The sequence below is a fragment of the Haliaeetus leucocephalus genome, unplaced genomic scaffold (genome assembly GCF_000737465.1).
Source record: "Haliaeetus leucocephalus isolate CR32 unplaced genomic scaffold, Haliaeetus_leucocephalus-4.0 Scaffold339, whole genome shotgun sequence".
Taxonomy (NCBI): domain Eukaryota; kingdom Metazoa; phylum Chordata; class Aves; order Accipitriformes; family Accipitridae; genus Haliaeetus; species Haliaeetus leucocephalus.
In genome coordinates, this window is record NW_010972775.1 from 13,560,013 (window position 1) to 13,573,734 (window position 13,722).

Below are 13,722 nucleotides of genomic sequence, written 5' to 3' on the forward strand. Positions count from 1 at the left end.
TGTGTCTGGTTCCTATTACAGTAAAGGAAAAACTTGAGGTGTGCATTGGAAGTGCTAAGCCAGTGATTGAAATGTTAAAGTTGTTCCTAAAGGCTATTCCACATCATGAAGACATCATCTGTAAAGTAATACTGCACAATGATCTGTGAAGAGAGGAGACTGAATTAGCATTCAATATGGCTGAAACTTCCATATGTCCCATATTCAGGTCAGCTTCTATAGCAGAACCTGTTTTGGTAGTCTTCAGTGAGCACTGATCGATATATTTAGCGAAAAAAGAGTGCAGGTGAAAGACAATTTAACTGCTCTGACTTGTCTTGTGACCTGCACCTTTGTGTACCTCTGTGGCTAGTCACTGTGCCACGTATGTCAGACTTACTCAGTGATTTATCTAGGGTTTGGAGTTCTGAAAGAGCACTTCTGCTGCAGTAGCTCAACCAGAGCACAAATGACGAAGTGTCTGATTTGCCAACTTGCAAAATATCTTTTTAAAGGCAAATGTTTGAGGAAAATAAAACAGTAGAAGTCTTCCCACAGAGGTAGTACTGTGCCAGTGGAAAAATCATCTAATTAAAAATAAATGTCCAAAGTAATTCATTGATTAAGATTTAGAATGACAAGTTATCTCCAGATGCTGAATTTCTCAAAGTTCAAGTGTTAAAATAGGAATGATGATAGACCTTTGGCTTTCTATAACATGATAAATGAAATTGCTTAACAACTGAGCCCCTCGTTTAGTTGTTAATAGCTCTTTCTGTTCCTTTTCCTTCACACTGCATTGTTACAAGTTTTATATATGACATCTGCAACTTGCAGAAGTTTTCAGGATCTTTTTTGGCAGAAATTGGCCAATATATTGTCTAATCTAATTAATAAATATATCCCTTTTTTTTCTTCGAGAGAAATATTTTGCCTCCTTTTTTTCCTTTATTTTTAATTAGAAATTGAATATTCATTCCTTCCTTCATATATTCTGGGATGCAGGTTAAATGAAAAGATGCAGTGCAGATTTTTACGTCAATTCTTCCTGCTTGGAATAATGGTCTCACAGCTTTCAGCAGCAAAACACATGAGCACATTGCTTGTGTAGGACTGGTGGCAGTTTTTAAAGCTGTTCTTTGAGTTTGCTTTAACAGTGCTTAACCTTTAATCTTAGTGGGATTATTAATAGGGCTCACAACTGAGAAGTTTTGTTGGGAATAGAAAAAGTACTTGCTTTGCTGCACTGTTGTTACTTTGGTTTATGCTATCTGTGAAGTGACAAAGGAACTTAAGATTCTTGGATGTTACGGTAGCAGTTAGCAATATAAAACCTATGGTTTATCTCTCACAATAAATGTTTTAATTATTTGCATTTTAAAGGTGTTCCCCGACCAAATGTAACATGGTTTAAGAAGAAAGACATTCTACAAATCAATTCTTTTTTGGTTTTGAATGGCTCTTTATTTCTGAGGAATGTTTCCTATGAAGATGCAGGAACATACACTTGCAGAGCAACTAACGCTCTTGGAAAAGCTGAAGCTGTGTCTGTTCTTCACTTAACTGGTAAGTGCTAAATGAGAATTCCTTACTGATAACAACAGTGAACCACTTCGATTATGAAGTTTAACCAATAAAATAGTGGGGGGGATATTTAACACTTTATTATGAACTTGGAATTTTTGATTGCATCTGACTCCCTGGGATCTGTTCTCTATTTTGTGTTTCCTGTAATAGTGCATCTACTTACAGATGGTTTGACTTGTGACTTCTTCAAAAGTTGTTCCATCTTCTTGCTTCCAGGCAACAAATATCAGCCCTTAAACCAGCAGACACATTAGAAAAATAAATCCACTGTCATATTATATTGATCCCAGTGCTTCTATGAAGGGAAACGGGCAGGCTTGAGTTATTCAGAAAATCTGCAGTGAAATGAAAGCAAAGGCTGGGTTTGGTTTGGTTTTTTTGTTTTTTTTCTTTTGTTGTTTTTTTTTTTAATTATAGAGGCCAATAAAACATAGGGATATGGAAAACAAAAAATTCTGAATATGAACTGCTAACTCTCAGAATAGAAAAATGTAAAGAAAAACTCCATTTAAATGACTCTACTGTAAGTAGATTAATATTGTATAATACAATCACACCTTGCAAATAGCTCCAATAAATGGATCATTCAGCTCTAGAGATTAACTTTCTCACCGTTTTGCTGTACGAAGTACAACGCAGTTATACATGGCCAATCCTGCTACAAAGCTTGCTTTCTTAGGCACACATGTGTAGGGCAGGTGATAGATGTTTGGATCTGTTGGCCAAGGAAGACGTACCAAAGACTGAATAGGAGTCTCTGTGGGAGGATGAGTGTAGACTGAAGCTCCCTTCTTGGTTTCAGTTTTCTGGGACTGGGAAGATTGCTCACCAGAGTCTGAACTTCATTTCTATTCCTGGTCACATGACATTAGTTTAAATAAATCTTGAGTGGATAGGAGAGGGCCAAATTCTGCAATTTTTTTGGCTGTGCAAAACTGCAGTGAAATGGGAGAACTTCTGGTGTCAGGACTTGCAGATTGCACTGACTCAATGTTGTCTAAAGCGACATCATGTCAGCCTTTTGGACTTTGCTACAGTAATTACTGCCTGACCTGGGGCAGTCAAGCAGTAGAGCAAAATCTGTGCAGCCTTTCTAATAAAAGTTCCTAAGGGCTGACAAGGCACCTAGCCTTTTGCCTGATGGGACTGGCCTCACTGTGGTTCTGTGGAGGCTTTTTTATCCCAGTGTTTACACAGACAAGCAGGAGGCTTTGTACAGACATTGCACACTGAGGAAAAATGTTGACCCAATGTAAAATGACCCACAGAAGTTAGAATATAACAAAAGATTTAAACCGTTCTGGAAGGAGAATCACAGATATTATGCACATTCATTAAAACAGAAATGTTGACTAAGTGGCAAGAACTGTGTGTTACTGACAGATTGCCCACATTTTTGGCAGTTATTCTGTCTGGCATATGATAAAAAGGAGAAGTTGCTATAGTGATAGGCATATGATTCTGCATACATTATGCTATCTCTATGCATAATGAGATTTTAAAGGATTTTCTTCTCTTTTCTGTTGTAGCACTTTGTCATAATTCCATCTAATGGAACAGAAGAATTGGCCTGATTCCATTGAGAGAATTATTTTTCTTAAAATTTCTGTATGTGAATGACTGGTAATGAAATAATAAACAACATTGTCATGAGAAACAGGAAATACATCATACATCCTGTGAATCTTGTTTTTACACTAAGTGTTACAGGCTTATTTTTCTAATAAATAAAATTCAATAAATTTGATTAATTTAGAAACTTGCATAAACATTATGAATAATTTCTGCGTTTCCCTGTTCCCTATCTGAAGTATATTTGTTAGACAGACAATTTAACTGCGTAAGTGAAATTGATCCTAAAGAATTCCAAAGCACTATTATCCTTCTGCTTCATAACTAGCATGTTGGATGTTTTCATACAAATGTTTTTTTTAGCATCGTGATTTAATTCTTGCTAAGAACAGATCTTATGCATTGTGTTACAGAACAAAGATTTACAGAGAATAACACTCTATTATCAAAGGTAGGCAGAAGAAAGCGTGTCCTAATGGCATCTGGAATTGGTACAAATGTCAGCGTGGTACCTGGAGAGCCACTAAGAATAGGTATGTTGTCTTTTCTACTTTGTCATTTAAATTATATTATATATTCATTTCATTAAAATGGAGGGGGCCCCATGGAGAAAGTGAGTGTAATTCCTAAGAGTTTCATGTTTGGTGACCTTCTGGGTTTTCTAACCATATATCAGCTTTCTGTTGTCAGGGGGGGAGCCTCAGAGTAAGACACAATTATTTTTTGATTCAGCTTTTCAAAAAATGTTTTAAAATGGCAACCCTTTAGGCATCATCTAGGTGATTCACCATGAGACTAAAGCTGCATAATTTCTCTTTGAGCTTCACTTGAAAACAATGGGAGGGGATTCAGCTGGGCTCTAGAGGTGTTTTTTTATCTTTCTGTCTAAATGAATACCTCTGTTTCCATCTCTGCTTGTGCCTATGGAGTGAAAATGCAGCAATTTCATTTAATGTGTTTATGACTCCTTTCCAAAACAGATAGAAACTCTTTCATTACAAACCGATTTGCATATTGTAGAGTCTGGGATGAAATCTTTGTTCCATTTAAATAATTGTTCCCCCCACCCCCTTTGTTTATATAGAAGTTAAGTTTGTAAGAACTTACTGAAAGGGAAAATATGAAGAACTATGGCAAGTATACATCAGCTTACACAACTGATAACCCTTAAGGGGCAGTCAGGATTTTGGGCCATAGCTTGGACTTCAGTGAATTTATGCATACTCTTGTTCTTATTTAGATTGGTAAGGTCTTTTACATAGAATCACACAACCATACATACTTACTCACAAACATTTCAATCTGTTTAGAAAAACCTGCTAAAATGCTGTTGATTTTTTTAGGTTGCCCGGTGCTGCCCAGCTACAGAAATACAGTTCACTGGCTTTTCAGAGATAGTCCAATTGAGGAAGTTAAGACCTTGGAATACCGAACCCTGGTTGGGGGTCGTATCCTAGAGGTGAACACCAACTCTGGTCAATTTGCTGGACAATTCCAATGTTGGACTTCAGCTAGTGCAAAACTAATGTCAGTTTGGGTAAATGTCAAGAAGGAAGGTTTGTTGAAAATTATATGACAAATTCTTAAATTTTAAAATATTTTCTTTCACTCTCTAAAGACTTTCCTGAAACCTAATCTACTTTTATACATAGAAAGTAATTCATAAATACATGTTTAACTTCACATCTGTGAATAGTCCCATTTAAGTCAATAGACAATGTCCATACTCAGAGCTGGATATGGGAATTAATGTGTATACAAATATTACGTGGTGGTCCTCATTTCTTACCTGTGTAGCTGAGAAGCTGAGAGAATGTGGCCTGATTCAGCATCTTGCTGCTTAAACAGTTTTAAATCAGGCAGATTTTTGCAACTTCCTCTTCAACAAATCATACAAACTGCTGCCATGATAGCCCACCAAACTGAAACTAAACTGACTTTGAGGTCATCTTTGGAAATATCTTAATTATAATCCAAATAATTTTAATATAATTGCCGTATTCCAACATCATTACAATGATATGGTAGCCACGTTATTGCAGTCACCCTTAAACACATTAAGGTACTAGAGCACACTGCACACTTTCAGTGTTAAGTTTTCAAGAGCATTTTGTAATATACTCCAATGTAATGAATGCGCTTGCACAACACTGCATTTCTAATAGTAGGTTATAAAATGTGCAACTGAGGATTATAGATCAATTTGACAAGGATCTTACATATGCACCAGCAGGACAATAGGCTGTATCTGCAAACATTTTATAAAGTTTTAAATATTTATAGTGCTTTAGAAATTCATTATGTTATAATTGGACTTTAAAAAAGAGAGGTAGGAACTTGGATCCTACTAAAAGTCTGGCAGCAAAGCATCAAACTCCATTTGACAGTTCAAAAAAACCCCAAACCTCTAACCAGTCAATACCAAGGAAATGCAAATCAGGTTTAAAAACAAATATCTGTTAAAATTGAATTTTTTTGCATGTGATTTATCTATTGACCTATCAATATGATTTGGCTTACTGTTTATGTGCAAAGGACTCAAGCAGTAAGCTCAGATCTTGCAAATCTCCTACACTGTGTATAAGTGTGTGCTCAGTGACTGCCAGTGGATTACTTTTATGCGTGAGAATGGTTCTGGTATGCATGGGATTGTGGAGTCAGTTACGTTTACAAAGTAATTTTACTGAGACATATCTATGATCAGAATGTTTATTTTTAAAATCAAAAGTAAATCAAACAATTAATGAACTGAATCAGAAAATATCCTAATAGAGTTTATAAGAAAAAATATCCAGGCCTTGGTCCTAATATAGATCTCATTAAAGTTAAAATTTCTGAACAGGTCTGGCCAGGTATTGAACTATCCACCTGTAGTCTTTAGCTGGACTGCCTTTTGGTTGCCCAATCCCTTTCCAGCCAGGCTGCTCAGTATTTTGGGGAGATTCCGTTTTCTAGTCGTGAGCTTTCACTCTGATTGATGCTTATGTAAATGTTTCATCACTGAAATACCCCTGCATTTTTAAGACTGCAAAATCTCCTTTGGTGGTTTTTGCACAGTAGGCATATTGAGGGCACTTCTGAGCAGTATCATCCCAGTTAAACAAACAATACAGTCTCTCCATCATAGTTGCAGTCAGTAAATTTAACTATTTCTACTTTGAAAAAGGCCCTTTTGTATTATTTTAAGAAACCCAGAAGTAATAAGGAAACATTGAAAAACAATAAGTTAAAGAATTCATTATGTGCTGGAAGAGTGAGACTGTGGACACAGCTGGTAGCTATCAATTATTCTTGGTTATTACAGAAAAATCTGACTCCTTCTGTGATCACATAAAAATCTGTCAACATTGCATAGTACTTCATCTTTTACCAAGTGTCAAAAAAAAAAAAAAAGGGGGGGGAAGGGGTAAGTGTGGAATTGTGACTAAATATAAAGGTAGTAATTGTTAGAGGTCATCGGTTTTTAATATGAAACGCTCTTTAAAACAAACTCCTTTTTCATCTTGCCAGATGCCTCGGTGGCAAATTATTAATGCATTAAATATTTTTCTATAGTTTAGTACAGGATTCTCTTAAATCCTGAAATTATGCGAAGTGTCCGGAGTAAGATGAGTTTTCTTCAGAATAAACTTACTGTACAACAGCAGGAAACCTAGAGAGCCTGATTTACAGTTTCCTCTTTTTAATGCTCATTGTATAAAAATGTTATGAAAGTTTTAAAAGAAGTTCATCAGTTCCTACTGTGAGCCAGGTTCTGCCCTTCATGTGCACGCACATATGCTGATCCCATTTGCCTTCTAGAGAACTTCATGCTCACATGTAAGAGCTGAACTTGAGGGGAAGCTGAGTAGGACTAAATTCTACTTTGGCTTATGGTCCCGTTTCACAATGCTGAAATATTTGCTTTTCTACAGAGGATGCAGTATCTATCTAGCTTACAGAATATGCTGCCAAATCAATTAAAATGTGACACCGTTACAATGTATAGTGGCACTCTCACACTACTTTCAATTGCACTTCTTAGATTATAAATGGGAATATGCGGAGTGGAGTACTTGCTCTGCTAGCTGTGGGAATTCAGGAACCCGTTCCAGAAGACTACAGTGCATGAATGCAGAGAAGCAGCAAGTAAATGAATCATTATGCAGAGAGCTGCAAAAGCCAGGGATTATTTACCAGTCATGCAACACAGATGACTGCCCTGCCAGGTAAACTCCTTTCTACTCTATTTCCATGTGCTCTATATGTATTAAAATGCACTCACAACATCCTGAAATTGTTTCTGTGTTTATACTCTGAGTCTGAAATGTGGGGTTTATTTCATCATGAATCCTAAAGCATGAGAGATGAGAAAATGGATCACAAGCAGGTAAGGGAATGCTTGATTCAGCTGAATAAACGAGATCTGTGTAAGTCTCCATGCTGCTGCAGCAAGTCTTGCTGCTAGCACACCAACACATTAAGAGCTAAGCTGGAGGTCTCTCTGAGACATTGTGATGTGCTAGTTTTGTGGAATCTGTGCCAACACACAGAGAGAAAACTCGTCATGTTTAGAGCAGCCAGGATACTCTGTGTTCACCTCCTCTCCTTCCGTGCCAGCAGAGCTCTGAGTAGGATGTTTACTGTGGAATGCCTCATTCGTCTCTAATGTCCCTCACCACAGTGTCACACTCCTTGCATGTCTTTCCCTGCCAATTTTCTCACTGGATCGACTGGGGTATCTTGTGATCTTGGGGCAGAGAATCTTTTTATCACAGACAAGTATACCACAATATCTGATTCCAAAAGCCAAAACCTTACCTCTAGACTTCTTGAGTTGCTCTAAACATTCCAGCTCAACAAGGCGTTGCTCTAGGTTTTTAGCAGGAAATCCCACAGGAGTCCTCAGAACAAGTGCTTTCAGTTGCTTAAAAAAATTGGCCATCACTGTCAGCAACGTAAAAATCCGCGAGGGATGAAGAGTCATGCACACATTTTGGAGCTGTCCCTCACTGGAGAATGTTTGGAGAGAAGTGTTAAGACCTTAACTGACATTGTGGGAGTGCATCTTGCCAGTATGTTCTAAACTCTGTTCTAAATACAGAAAACATAGCAACAGATAAATATCAGGAGAAGTTTGTTTATATTTCATTATTAGCAGCCAAAAAACCAGATCATCTTAAATTGTGAGTCTGAACTCCAGCCAGCCCATAACAAGCGAACTTTTTGCCAGTGGAAAAATACTGAAATAGAACTAATAGGCTGAAACACACAGACTCAGTTGCAGGTTCCCCTCTTAAAATCCAGTTATTCAGAGCAGATGACACAGTCAGGAGGATACTAGAGGGCCTGGTGCTCCCCTGAGCAAGGTCATGCCTTTTCAGTGGACTGCAGTGCATGACTTAACAATCTGATTATCACTGGACCCAGACCATTCACCACAAAACCCAACCAGTTATTTCATATGGCTAAACAGGCTGCAACCTAAGTTGTCTCATTAAAATGCTTAGATTTATTTTGCTTTTAATTTGGCTTTATGTATTACCAGTGGAAGGGAATTGTGTGTGTACTAACATCATTAACTCTACCTTGAATTATAAATGTATGCTAACATACAAATTGTTTTTCTTTTATGAAGTATTCCACGCTTCCTATATAGGAAGAGTGTCCTAGTTGCCTGGAAAATAGCCCTGTGCCTGGTTCCTAGTGCCTCTAACCTCTCCCCCTTCCCTGTGTTTACTAACCTGGGAGGGAAGTGCAAAATACTCAGGCTTCCTTTCCATTCCCCACTTACTGATTTCTGCACAATCTTCTCATCCCAAGACAGCTCTTTAGAAAGTTTCCATAGAATTATAAAGGCTTTAGATGTATGGTCAGTGTCGTGTAAAGTGTTTTGCATGTGTTTAATCACTTCTCTCCAGCACAGCATAGAAGTACAGTTAAGCAAATATAAGGGTTTAATCATGTACTTAACTTGTGCTTTAAATGTTTGCCAAATTTGGGCCTTGCTGACTTGCTGTGCATGCGCTGCACCAAATGTTTGCAAAAGTACTTCAGCTTTAAAAGGGAGAAAAAGACAAGGGTCCAGACTGTAAAAGATTAATCTTCCTTGAATGGATATAAACTGTTTGACTGTAAGAAAATGAAATAATTGCTAAAGAGAATAGAATATTTTTCCTGTTGTCACAGTTGTGCTACACATAAAGTCCCATTCTGTATTTCTAGCCTAGATTTATGAAAAGCTCCAGTCAAGTAAATTGTATTACCACCTGCTGCTTCCCCGGTATTGTTCCTAGCTGCCACGAAAGACTAAATCTTTGCAACTTCTAATCGATAAATAACATGTTCTGCTTGAGCCATTATCTAGCAAGATCTTGATGTAAAAAATTTGGATGAGTTATGACACCTGTCACCTTAGTAGTAACTAAATCAGTACTCTTCATTTTATAAGTTACGGAAAAGTACGTTGCTCTTCCTTCAGAAACGTTAAATCCAGCAGGGTCTATAAGGTTTGCTTAGTAGAACCTTTTGGGTAACAAGCAGTGTAACTTCTGTTAGCATATATTGACCCACAGTTATCTTAGAAGTCATCAGTTAACCAAATTTATAAGATCTTGCTTAACAACTGAAAAATCTGATTCTACCTTTTTCACATCTAGAACTGTCAATGACAGGTTCTTTTGATTTTTATTTGCAAACAGATTGCTGCCAACTATCAGCAAGTTTGCAATGCTTTCATAGTTGCTATAAATTTGTCTCTGCATCCTGTAGGTGGGTAACTAGTCCATGGTCTGAGTGCTCTGCATCTTGTGGCAATGGATTTCGCTATCGACAAATAACTTGTCAACAAGTAAAAGCCAATGGCACTGTCCTGACACTGCTACCAGATGCTTGTATACACAGAGATCGTCCTGTGGGAAGGAAATCCTGTATGGGTCATTTGTGTACAGTGGGGACAGTACAGACAAAAGGACAGGTAAGTTACAGAGTTTGTCTGGGAACTCCTTGTATTATAAAAGTGTATCAGTGTCATCGTACCATTGGCTGAACATCTATTCTCTTGCACAAAGGAAGAGCTATGTGGCACTAGCTGTAATTACCTTTCAGATCAGTGAATTACAAATCCTGGGGTTTTTTACTTTGTGATGTCTGAGCTACTTTTATTTGTTGAAGACGTGATCTGAAACCTGAGTATTAGTTTCAGTATATTTTATAAGCTAATCCATTACTATGTATTCAATTTTTTGAGCTAGTATATTGCTTTTATTGCAGTCTTATAAGAACAGTTTGCATAGCTGTACTTGTGAAGTCCCCAAAGAAATATGAATGTGCTTCAGAAGAAGTTGCCACAATATTTAAGAGAACTCTGCTTTCTTATATTTTCTGTTTTTTCATTTGTGCAGTAAACTTCTGTTCATATTGATACGATTTTTATAATTATTAACAGAGTATTTACTATTCAAGAAGCAAAGTAATGAATTAAGAGAATTACCGTTGCCGCATTCCTGGTACAGGTATTACCAAGGCAAGTTGGTGATTGTCAGAGCTACAGAAAGAATGTTGTAGCACTAGAGGTGTGAAATGATGAGAGCATAGACAAGGGATTTTGCTTTATAAGTAGGTAGGAAAGTCAGTATCTTGGCAAAATTTCACACAGAGAACCCAAAATATCTAGGTCTTACCCAAACTGAGGTGTGATAGGGTTGAAGGAGAAATACAGATCAAGAATTATGACTGGGTTATGTAACTGGGTAACTGCCTAGAGCAGTAGTTCTGTTGTTACTAACTTGGCTGTTTCTTTTTCTTTTCCCTCACCCTTTTCTCTCACTTTTTAGTGTTCTGGTCGCTGTGTAGGCCACCCTGTAGGTTTACAGCATCGTCACTTTATATGTCAACTTCGTAATGGATCTTTGGTGCCAAGCTCTTCTTGTGATGAAAGAAAGAGGTATACAGTTTGAAGCAGTACAAGTTAGATTCTTTAGATGATCAAATTAAAGATATAGGATTGTCAATGCAGTATAAATATGCAAATTCTTATGTATCAAACACAAGGAGAGGAGGTAGTGACAGTCATCCCTTTGTATACACTGGATGAATTCAGGGACCCAAGGAGGGTAATGGATTGGATCAGTGTCCTCCGCTGTGCTAATGGCAAAGCTAGAAATAGAGTGAGAGAATCCCGATTCCCAAAAAGAAAATAGAAATTGGAGTGATCTGCCATAACTTTTTTTTATTACTGCTGAACTAGGTCTCTTCTGATATTACTTTTTATTCTGGTCTACTGCTCCCCAAATTTTGTAAAGTAGGTTTTCCTGGGCCTTATTTTGTGAACCATGTAAATTGATTTACTAGTTTATGATTACTGAAATAAGGTCTACTTCTCTGCATAAGTAGATCTCATTCTGCCTCTTAGTATGTACTGTTAAGGTATGTATCAGGTATGTAAAAACTGAATAATTGAGGTGTGACTTTCTACTTCAAGGTACACATTCTTTGTAAGAACTCTGTTAATTTGTTTTACTGTCTTTAAACAACTCCTTTCAATACGAAAAGTACCGGCTTTACACCTCTACAGAATCTTAATGAGCAGATTCGCTTGGGGCTATGCTATAGCACATGGGTGGATGGCAGTCTCTGTAAAACATCATCATCTCAAAAAGACTGAATTAAAGACAAATTAAAATTGAATGTGAGAGTCTGATGGCACAAAACTTTGTTCCAAACCAAATGTGTAGGTAGGGCAATGAAGAGCAGAAAACAAATGGGTAACAAGTACATACATGGGAATTGTTACCATGCTTCTAGATGACTGAACCCAGCTCTTCATATTTCTTGCTACAGAAGTGCTTCTGAATTGTGAGCATTTTAAAGCAGTTTTGCTGCGCACACAATGAAATTTTGGCTCCACTGGAGTACATGGTGAAACTTCCATTTACTACAAAGAGCCAGGATTTCACTTTGGCAGCTTCAAATGTTCAAGGAGGTTCAGTGTCAGCATAGAAACATTACCTGTGTTCAGGAGAGAGGTTATGCATGAAGAACTTGCAGCATCCAGTATGCAACATTTCAGGGTCAGTTAAATTTTCGTAAAGGTAGAACATTTTTTCTATTCCAGGATTAAGGAATTGGTTTAAAGAAACAGGGCTTTGTCTTTTGTTTCCTCACGAGTGAGGCATGATGAATGGGCATAAAATGAAATATGGGAAATTCAGCTTAAATATAAGAAAAAACTTTTTTTTACTGTGAGTGTTCTCAAACACTGGAACAGGTTACCCAGAAAAGTTGTGGAGTCTCCATCCTTGGAGATACTTGAAACACAAATGGGGACAGTCTTGAGCAACCTAGTCTAGTTCACTGTGCTATGAGCAGGGGGGGGTGGACTAATCAGTCTCCAGAAGTCCCTTCCAACATTGGTTCTGTCATTCTGTGAATAAGGGTTTAGCACAAAAGTAAACATTTAACTGCCATTTGTTTTCCTCCACAGGTCTCCTGTCAGAAGAAACTGTTCTTCAGAGGTGTGTGATGTCTATTGGCGGACAGGCCCTTGGAGGCCTTGCAGTGTGGACTGTGGGAGCGGATTTCAGTCAAGACGAGTGTACTGTGTACACAGAAAGAGTAACAAACCTGTGGCTGATCAGTATTGCGGATGGAGGAAGAGACCAGTGACCTGGCAACACTGCAGTGACACATCCTGTGGCAGTATGTAAATGCTTATTTATGTATGAGCATAGTAATACTTTGTAGCAGTTATATTAGAAAGTGACTCACAGTTGTACACTAATGATTCTGCAAGCATTTGATTGTACATCAAAGGTAAAACTATCCTCTCCAAGGAGCACTTCATAATCCTGGGGTTATATTTCTCTGAGTTAGGCCAGTTTGATATTAAAGTCTCAAAAGCACTTTTAGAAACAGGATATTTAGGAAGTTGTTTTACGCAAACTTCCCTACGTGACTGTGCCAGTTGTGACTTGTAAGTCTCTGAGCAAGCTGTTAATTCCTGAAAAATGGGGTAGTTTTCTGAAACAGACAATAGGTAAATGAATGCAGTGAGATCACACCTCTTAACTTGTGACCTAGTTTAGCTTTGAATCCACTGTTACCAGAAATGCAAAGTAAAATAATTACAAAGCTACCAGGAATCCATCAGTTGTTTACAATTACGATGATACGTTCTACTATTTCTCTTTTGTCCATTATAAAGCCTTTTAATGTTTAAATATATTTTTCAGAAGGCGAATGCAAGGATACAACTCACTACTGTACATTTGTAAAGCAGCTAAAGTTATGCTTGATAGCGACCTACAAACAAAGATGTTGTCAATCATGTCAAGAAATGTAACTTCTATGGAAAGTTCATGATGCTGCAGTGAAGAGATGAGAAGAGAGGTTCATTAAACTAGCCTGCTCAAAGTATATACTTGTAAATAAGACATTAGTCATAACAGTTAAATGGAAACATGGGGCTAATGAAAAAACAGTATTGCAGATTGATATGCTGGACAGGGTATTTTTTCTGAGAACTTTCATTATCTGCTCTTTGCAATGGAACTTTTAATGTTTTAAACATTTTCATGTCTGGATTAGGAAGATAATATCATGGCG

General features: G+C 37.4%; 1 protein-coding gene across 1 annotated transcript in view; it reads left to right on the forward strand.

Annotated features, from left to right (window-relative positions):
* ADAMTSL3 (ADAMTS-like 3) overlaps positions 1-13,459 on the forward strand; it is a 184,739-nt gene extending 171,280 nt beyond the window's left edge. Inside the window, exons 23-30 of the mRNA XM_010571932.1 lie at positions 1,363-1,545; positions 3,552-3,671; positions 4,482-4,694; positions 7,163-7,346; positions 9,889-10,093; positions 10,953-11,062; positions 12,602-12,816; positions 13,350-13,459. Of these exons, the coding sequence (XP_010570234.1) occupies positions 1,363-1,545; positions 3,552-3,671; positions 4,482-4,694; positions 7,163-7,346; positions 9,889-10,093; positions 10,953-11,062; positions 12,602-12,816; positions 13,350-13,459 (1,340 nt within the window). The remainder of the gene's footprint in view (positions 1-1,362; positions 1,546-3,551; positions 3,672-4,481; positions 4,695-7,162; positions 7,347-9,888; positions 10,094-10,952; positions 11,063-12,601; positions 12,817-13,349) is intronic.
* Positions 13,460-13,722: the final 263 nt, after the last annotated feature.